We start from the raw sequence: 10253 nt of genomic DNA on the forward strand, positions 1-10253 counted from the left end.
TTTGAGTAAAAATGTTAAAATGTCTTAACAACTAACTGAATTTTTTTTACAAATAGTTTTATGGTTTTAGTTTTAGTTAGCCATAACCTCCTTATTACTAAAAAAAAAAAAAAAAAAGTACATTTTTGGTAGATAGCCATGTAATTAGCAGGGTCCTGATCATCCTATCACGTTTAATTTTGTGATAATGACTACTGACTGCTTTATCCCTCATGAATTCTCAATTATGGTGGAGTTTTTAACCAATCAAACACTTTCTTTAAATAAAAAGGTGGTTAAAAGTGTTTTTGTCCTTTGCAGGTGAAGCTCTCCAGCCTAAATCTGGATGATCATGCCAGAAAAAAGATGATCAAACTGAGTGAAGAGCGATACTGTAAAGACACCGACACGCTCACCATCACAACAGACAGGTGCGTGATTTGGATAAATACATTGTGTTGTTTTTATTCCTCATTTCCCTCATCATTAAAATGGTCTTGTGTGTCAATTTGTAGTTGCCCGCTGAGACAGCAGAATTACGAGTACGCCATGTACCTCCTCACCGTGCTTTACCACGAGTCCTGGGTGAGTCCTCAACCCTTCGCATTACTTCAGATAGACTCAATTGTTTGATATCTGACATTACTGATCATTACGATTTGTGTATCAGTACATTGGCTGGATTGTGATCAGCTTCTGTCTGATGGAGGTCGATCCTCGTGTGTTTGAATCACAGGAGAGGCTCTCTGATGTGTGTCATGAATATTTCACATCTCTATTGTACCTGAACTCTTATGAAAGTTTCAGTGGGGTCCCGCTGACGGCGGGGTGGATTTCCATGAGCGAGACCCCCTGTGGGACGACCTAAAACGATAGGGTGAGGGGTGCGCGAATAAAGAAACAGAAAGAGCTTAGGAATCCACAACCGTGACAGTGCGCTTTGTGTTTTTGCATCCCCTGCTTTTAGATTGAAATTCATTTTGAAAACTGGAATTTATTATTTTATTTATTTTATTTTTCAGGTCTGAAAAAAAGTGGAAATGGAAATATTTTTATTTTACATTTTTACTCTATTAATAATAATTTTATTTTATTTTTCAGAGCTGAATTTTAAATATATGCTTGAAATATTTTTATTTAATTTGAAATATTTGCCACTCTACATTTTTTCTCTGTTAATTATTTTATTTTATTTTTCAGGGCTGGAAAAGTGGAAATGGAAATATTTAAAAACTTTTTCCCTGACAAAAATTTCTAATATATGCCTTATTTTTTTTTATTTTTTATTTTTTTCAGGCCTGAAATTAATTTGGAAACCTGGAATTTCTTATTTTATTTTATTTTTCAGGCCTGAAAAAAGTGGAAATGGAAATATTTTTATTTTACATTTTTACTCTATTATTAATTTTTTTTTTTTTTTTTTTTTTTTTTTTTTAGAGCTTAAAAGTGGAAATAAAAATAGATTATTTAATTTTAAATATATGCCACCCTACATTTTTTCTCTATTATTGTATTTTATTTATTTTTTTTCAGGGCTGAAAAAGTGGAAATGGAAATATTTTAGAACTTTTTCCCTGACCAAAATTTCTTAATATATGACTTTTTTTTATTTTTATTTTTTTCAGGCCTGAAAAAGTGGAAATGGATTTTTTTTTTCTCCGACCAAAATGTTAAATATATGCAAACCTACATTTTTCTCTATTAATTAATCCTTTTATTCATTTATTTATTTATTTTATTTAGACATATTAAGTCTAAGCAAAATATATTTCTAATATATGTTACATTATTATTATTATTATTATTATTATTATTATTATATTATTATTATAATTTTCTATATTAATTAATTATTTTATTTCGTTTTTATTTTTTATTTATTTACTTATTTATTCAGTCACATAAATAATTTTTTTTTCTCTATTAATATTTTTTATTATTATTGTTTTTTGGGACAATTTTTTATTTCTGGCTTAAATAAGCTTTAAATGTATGCTAAAATAGCAATGCAGGAAATATAGTTTTCAAATGTTAAATATTTAGTTTAAACCATCAAAACATATAATGTATAAAAAGATACATTTCTTAAAATTGTAGATACATTTTAGGTAAATAAAATGAACACAGGAATTATATCTATATTAGATTTATTAAGTTTTTATTTTTTTCTCTGACTAAAATTCCACCCTACATTTTTTCTTTATTAATTAATTATTTTTTCATTTTTATTATTATTTATTTAATCAGTCATATAAAGTCTAGCAAAATATATTCAAATATATGCTAAAAATATATGTTGTAAACCGTGTTGCTTAAGGCAGTTAACTTTTGACTGAAAATATATTTCATTTAAATCTTCAAATGCTAAAATATACAGCAGAATGTGAAAAAAAAAATCATTTTCAATCTTTAAATACATTTTAGGTAAGTGCAAAATATATTTTAAACAATAAAAATATATTTTGTTTGAAAATAAAGAACTAAAATGTATGATTGTAAACATATTTATTTGAGGGGACTTGTCTTTCATTTTCAATTGGTGTTTGGTTTAGTTTTCAGTTTAGTTTAGTTTAGTAGTTCTTACCTTGAGCTTGATCCACAATGTTTAGTGAAAGCACTCCATCAAACCTCTCCCGCCAAACCATCACTCAATTAGTGTCATGATTATCCAGCTGATAGTTCCGCTGATTATATGATTGACAGCTGTCTCGGCCAATGAGCAACCCGAGAGTGGAAACGCTGGCTGAATGGAAGCGTCTGATTGGCCGCCAAGGAGATTCCATTGGAAAAAGCAGAAGATTCTCATTACAGCTGGATGAAACGCCACATCAATAATTCACGTCATATCTCCGCGGAAGAACCGTCTCCGCTTACGCCGGGTTCACGATCAAAGTTGAGAGCGGCTATTTAACTGACAACAGATGTAATGTGACAGTTTCCTTTGTGAATTAAGTGAGACTCAAAAAAGCGATTAGTAACCTTCGGGTATCGCATGATTGACCTCATTAGCACAACAGAGGATGAATTAGCAGGCGCCATTTGATAAAACACAGATTAAGGACAAGAGCGCTGTAATTTATACACTTGAACTTCTCAAAGTCGGCAAACTGAAGGCTTCCTACGCGGGTGATCTTCTTAAAGCATCTTTGAGGAGTAAAGAACGTGACCTTTTGGATTCTCACAAGGCCGACAAGCAAAAAAGCGGATCGGGTGTCAATAAAATGTGACAAATGCTCAAGATGTGTGCGTTTTCCCATCATGCTCTTGTCGCAGGAGACTGACTGGCTTTGGTGTTGTGTAACTATGTTCTTAGCTTCACGAAGCCTGGCTGAGAGCCACAGGCGAGCTTTGTTTGCCATCCTGGTTGGGAAGTGTAACGCTGTCCGCTGGCCTTTCGCTAGCACAATGGCTAGCATAGTGGCGGCTCGGAGCGGTCAGGACGGGGTAGAGTGACGTCGGGTGGGAACGGGAGGGGGGCGGGACGCCACAAAGCAGCCGATTGTTCCCCACCACGAGGGCGATTGTATCTTTGAGACCTGATTTAGCTGCCAATGCGGCTACAGGATAATCCATTCAAACTGTGTTCACATTGACTGGAAGAGGTTTTGGAACAAATGTGGCCTGGATGTGTTTCTAGAGGTTGAATATCACCTCGGTTTTTTCCATTTCATTTGGTTTTTAACGCGTCGTGAAGTCATCGCAATGCGGCGTGCTTCTCAAAATGGCTAAAGGGTGGCTTAACGACCAAAATAAATAAATAAATAATAAAAAATACAGTTGACTTCATGGAAATATTTTGGGACATGTATGAGATATATTTATCTAATTTAAAATATATTTAGTTTAAAACATATGGTAAAATATAAAACAAAATGACCACAAAATACATTTTCCAATCTTAAAATACATTTATTAATATTAATAAAATATACTTTATAATTTCATTTAAATATAAGTAACCAAAACTCATCAAAATATATAGTTTTTTTTAAATCTGTGTTAGCAATATATTTATTGTAATTGTTCAACATTTCTGGCCAAAATATGTCTCTCATATATGCTAATTAACTTTATTTTAATTAATTAATAAAATGTGTGTGTGTGTGTGTGTGTGTGTGTGTGTGTGTGTGTGTGTGTGTGTGTGTGTGTGTGTGTGTGTGTGTGTGTGTACCTGGTATTCATCACATTGTGGGGACCAAATGTCCCCACAAGGATAGGAATACCAGTAAATTTTGACCTTGTGGGGACATTTCTCAGGTCCCCATGAGGAAACAGGTTTATAAATCATGCACAATGAGTTTTTTTGAGGAAGTAAAAGTTTGCACAATCTCCTGTGAGGGCTAGGTTTAGGTGTAGGGTAGGTGTAGGGCAATAGAAAATACGGTTTGTACAGTATAAAAACCATTACGCCTATGGAATGTCCCCATAAAACATGTAAACCAGTGTGTGTGTGTGTGTGTGTGTGTGTGTGTGTATATTTATATATATATATATATATATATATATATATATATATATATTATATATATATATATATATATATCAATATATATTTATCAATATATATTTTTTAAATACATTAAAAAATAGTTTATCACAATATCACAATTGTAGTAGTATAATGTATATCTATCTATCTTTCTCTCTCTCTATACATATTTTTTTACTTCATTATTTTATTATATATAAATATATATATATATATATATATATATATATATATATATATATATGTATTTAATTATTAATTTACATTTTACTTCATTATTTTAAATATAAGTAACTATAATGTATCAAATTTTATGTAAATGTGTAATGTTTTTTTTTTTTTGTTCAGGTAAATAAAATAAATACAGAAATTATAAGTATCTATCTATTAAAATCTATATTAACAATATATTTAATATAAATAATATAATAATAAAAACAGAAAATAAAATATACAAACTGAAATATTAAATCTAAAATAAATGTATTTTTAAAGGTTAAATTTTACAAAACTGAGATGTATACATCACATGAAAGCTCAATAAATAAGCTTTCTATTGATGTATGGTTTGTTAGGATAGGACAATATTTGGCCGAGATACACGATTTGAAGATCTGGAATCTGAGGGTGCAAAAAAAATCAAAATACTGAGAAAATCACCTTAACAATCATTCTTAACAATGCATATTATTACTCAAAATGTACATTTTGATATGTTTGCAGTAGGAATTTTACAAAAAAATCTTCCTGGAACATGATCTTTACTTAATTTCCTAATGATTTTTGGCATAAAAGAAAAATCAATAATTTTGACCCATACAATGTATTTTTGGCTATTGCTACAAATATACCCCAGCGACTTAAGACTGGTTTTGTGGTCCAGGGTCACATATATATTTGTATACAATAAAGTTTGTGAAAACGCTCAGAAATGAGTGTCTCAGTTGAAAAACAAAAGTTAAAATGGTGTCCATTTAGATTTCACGTTGACTCTTAACACTTGATTTAGATGCTTCTTCAACAGAAGAACTCTCCATAAACCTGAGCGTCTGAGTGGCTAAGCGACCACAGCGGTGGCCTTTGGAAAGCAAACCAGAGAGCGTCTCCATGTCTTCGGGTCAGGTCCTCAATTATACTCCCATTCTCTCAAGTGAAAGGCCAATCTCTTCAATTAGTCGCAAACCATTTGATTTGCCTCTTCGGCTAAATTGAATCATTTGGGCCAACGGTCCTAATCAAATCCTCAAGATCCAGCCAAACCACCCTCATCTCCATAGAAACCACCTAATCCATCAGTCGCTCCCTAAGTAGTGCCCCGCGGCCGGGTGATTCGGGAGAGGAACGGAGGACGGCTGGAATCGGAGAATGACGAGGGATTGGTTTTTTGCGAGCAGGAGCCGTATTGATGGTCATTAGTCTGCAGCACCTGCACTGGCGCGAGGGTTATCTGCCCTGTGGCACGCAGAGGCCTTCAGACACACAAAGACGCTTTTGTCAATGAGGATGGGAAGTATTGGGAAAATTTCATCTCGGAAAAGGAGGAACTCCAAGGGTTCTTATCAAACTCTTTGCGGCAGTCGTTCAAACGTTTAAGTTAATGTTCAGCGGCGTCTCTGTGTTTTCACTGCTGGTTGATGAGAAATCAGAGCTGCACTGAGTTTAAGTAGACATGTTTATTACAGATTGGCATTTTTATCCTACCAGAATTCATCAGATGATCGAAAAGTGTCGTTTGTTTTGTAAAGTTGCTTTTACCATGAATCTCTGATGAAGTTCTGACTTCAGTCAAAAGTCCTGAAGTTAAGTTAAAATTGCAAGATACTAGCTTGTCTATGTAAATATTGACGTGTTTTAGTCTTTTAACATTATTATTGTAAGAATATAAAATAAGCCTTGATAGATTTTAACACAAACATATGATTTAAAAAAAAAAGAAAAAAAGTCTGACCAAAATATATTTAATAACTACTCAACTAGTAGTAGTAACAATCAAAATTATTAGTTTATCAAAAATTACTACTACTATATTAAATGTATTATTTATTAATTAAAATTTTACTTTATTATTTGATCAAATAAATACAGGAATTATATAGTATCTATCTCTTAAAATCTATATCAGCAGTATATTTAATACAATATAAAAATATAATAATAAAAAAGAAAATAAAATATAAAAATATATACAAAAAGTATTACATGTATATATACACATTTATAGAAATAAGAAATAGAAATAGATTTTTTTTCTATATTTATACTATATTTGAAATTAAAAAAAGTATATACATATATACACATGGGCCTTTTTGTGTATTTACAACTTTGGGTAAATGCTACTTTTTTGAACAACATAAATATATTTCGATTGAACAACTCAGAAATAGAAAACATATCAGAAAAAAAATGAAAAAAATATTTATTTTCAAATACTGTATATTCCAAAATATATTTTTATATAATTAAATATATTATAAAATACATCAATTTGTGTATTTACAAGTTTGTTGTTCCTTTTTCTGAACAAATATATAAAAAAAAAGTCAGAAATAAATTAATTTATTTTTAAATATATAAACAATATTCTTTCAGATACATACACAAAAAGGCAAAATTATTAACAAATAACTTTGGGTACATGCTAAATTTCTTTTCTTTTCTTTTTTTTGAACAACAAATAATTTAGATTGAAAATAAAATCAGAAGTTAATCAGAAATTAATGAGAAAAACATTTTTAAATACTGAATAATTAAAAATATATTTTTCAATTTATTGGCATTTTTAATACATTACATTTTTTGAACAACAAATATATGAGATTGATTAAAAAAAAAATCTGAAATTAAATAAAAATAAATATTTGTTTTTAAATATATTAAATATATACTTTTATATACTTATAAAATACATAACTTTTTGGCCTTTTGTGTATTTACAATTTAAAAATTAAGATTAAAGATTAAAAATCTGAAAAAAAATATATTTATTTCTAAATACTGGATATTCATATATATATATATATATATATATATATATATATATATATATATATATATATATATATATATATATATATATATATATATATATTTCTTTGGCCTTTTTGTGTATGCACAACTTTTCAGAAATAGAAAAAATTTGAAAATAAAAAAATATTAAATAAATATTTATTTCTAAATACTATATATTCAAAAATATTTTTATACATATTTTATAAAATATATCAATTTCTTTGGCCTTTTTGTGCATTTATAACTATTGGGTAAATTATACATTTATTTTTCTGAACAACAAATATATTTAGATTGAAAATTATCAGAAATAAAAAAATTATAATATTTAAATATTTTAAATATTTTCACACATATATATATATATATATAGAGAGAGAGAGAGAGAGAGAGAGAGAAATAAAAATAAAAATAAAACAATTTATAAAAAAAAATATTTATTTTTAAATATATTAAATGTATACTTTCATATACATATAAAATTTTTGGCCTTTTGTGCATTGACAACTGGGTAAATGCTACATTTATTTTTTTGAACAACAAATATATTTAGATTAGAAAAATATCAGAAATAAAAATAAATGAGGAAATGAAATGAATTTAACCATTTTAAATATTTATTTTTAAATATTTTTACATATTTTTATATATATGTAAAATGCAAAATTGGGTAAATGCAACATGAATTTTTGAACAGTATAAATATATTTAGATTAAACTATTTAGAAATTAGAATTATTTTGAAAAATTAGACATCGAAAAATAAACAAAAATAGGCATTTCTTTTTAAATATATAAAATTATATATTCTTTTTTTTAAATTATTTTTTTAATATTATCCAATTTTGACTATTTTGTGTGCATTTTAATATATTTAAAAATATATCTGAAATTGTTTTCCCGCAAGACTTAATGTTTTTTCCATGTAAAATGATAAACCGTACAGTCACAGGCATAAAAGACCACTGATAATTGCAAATTTCTTTTGGGTCATATTGTGCAATCTGACAATTGCTGCAATTGTAATCATAAAATGATTATTTTCACCACTACATTAGGTGCAACACATTCGAGAGTACGCACCAAACATTTTGTGATCAGTCAGTCACTTTCACTATCAAACTATTCATATGTTTTTGTCACGTGACTGTTTTACAGAAAACCGAGGCGTGGGAGCAGGAAAAGACGCGTGCGGATATGGAGCAGTACGAGTGGGAAGACAGTCCGTCCCAGAAGAACATTCTGGACACACTCCTGCGCATGCGAGCGCTTGGAGTGAAGGAGGAGGTGGAGGAGGGAACCAGGGAGGAGCTGCTGGGGCAGCCGGCGGTGCAGGAGTATAAAGACACGATGCTCAAGCTCAAGAACGAGGGAGAGACTGAGGAAAATCTACTCCAGTATAAAGAGGCTGTAAAGAAGCTCTTTAATATCTGAGGAACGCAGAAGAAAACCAGCAGCCTGTGAGCTCTGGCAAAACACATGTACAATTATATATTAAAAATGTGTTGAGGAAAACAAAAAGTGGTGAAATGACTTTTTTCCACCAGTGAGCCATGCATTGTTTGAATTATTTTGATGATTTTTGTTGTTTTCAAATTATATGCACAATTCTGCCATATTTGTGAAAAATAAATTAATAACAGCACTGATTTGTTTTTTTTTTCCCCCCCCATGAAATGCAATGCAGAATATTCAAAGCTTCTGCCTTCTAAAAGTACAATAAAAGTCTATCTAGTTTATCACAATGCTGCCAGTTAAGTAAGAGCCTGTTTCTGCCACAGAAACAAAAGTAAAAAAGTGGTATTTGCAAAATGTATTTTGAACCAAAAAAAAAAAAAAAAAATTTAGATAATTGTTTTTAAATATATTTAACAAAATATTTTTATATACATATATTATAAAGTACAATTTTGTTCATTTGTGTGTGTGTGTGTGTGTGTGTGTGTGTGTGTGTGTATTTAAAACTTTGGGTAAATGCAATTATCATTTTTTACATTTAATTTTTTTTTTTTTTTTTCAAATAAAAAACTATATATTTTTATATACCTATAAAATACTATCAGTTGAGTAAAAGCCCGTTTCTGACACGGGACAAAAAAATGGTAATTGCAGTTTGTCTCATTATTATTATTATTATTTTTACAATTCTGATTTTTATTGACTTTATTATTATTATGTTTTATTATTTTAGTTTATTATTATTTTTGCAATAGCATATTTATAACTTGCAGTTCTGAGAAAAGTCTGAATTCAAAAAAGGCAGAATTGTAAAATATAAAACTTGAATTGTGATATAAAAAGGTCGTAATTACAATTAATTTTCTAATTAATCACAATTAATTAGGAAAAGGGCAGAATACCAAGACGTAAACATGGAATTATGAGGGTGAAAAAAATTAATTTGAATCTCACATTACTGATTTTTTTCTTCATAACTGTAAAAAAACACTGAATTGTGAGATAAAGTCTTTGTTTATTTTTATTTTATTTTTTTGAAGTAACAAATTTATAACTTGAGGTTTTGAGAACATTTTAAAACTCTGAATTCAGAAAACTACAATTAATTGTCTAATTAATCATAATTAGATAAATGACAGAATTCCAAAATGTAAATTGTGGAATTGTGAGAAAAACTAATTTAATTTAAATTTATATTTAAAAATTAAATCTAACATTTCTGCCCTTTTTTTTTTTTCAGAACGAAAAAAAACTTAATTGTATGGTAGTCTTTACTTTTTTTGTATGGATTTATTTTATTTAGCTATTTAAAAAA

The 10253-nt window shown here is 28.8% G+C and overlaps 1 protein-coding gene across 1 annotated transcript; it reads left to right on the top strand.

Annotated features, from left to right (window-relative positions):
- The first annotated feature begins 301 nt into the window (after window positions 1-301).
- On the top strand, window positions 302-9128 carry mrps35 (mitochondrial ribosomal protein S35). Its single transcript, XM_073832318.1, has 3 exons — window positions 302-410; window positions 495-564; window positions 8639-9128. Exons 1-3 carry the CDS (start codon window positions 346-348, stop codon window positions 8912-8914), a joined length of 411 nt encoding a protein of 136 aa, XP_073688419.1. The 5' UTR covers window positions 302-345; the 3' UTR covers window positions 8915-9128.
- The last annotated feature ends 1125 nt before the right edge of the window (window positions 9129-10253 follow it).

This window comes from Garra rufa, chromosome 25 (assembly GCF_049309525.1).
Source record: "Garra rufa chromosome 25, GarRuf1.0, whole genome shotgun sequence".
Lineage (NCBI taxonomy): Eukaryota > Metazoa > Chordata > Actinopteri > Cypriniformes > Cyprinidae > Garra > Garra rufa.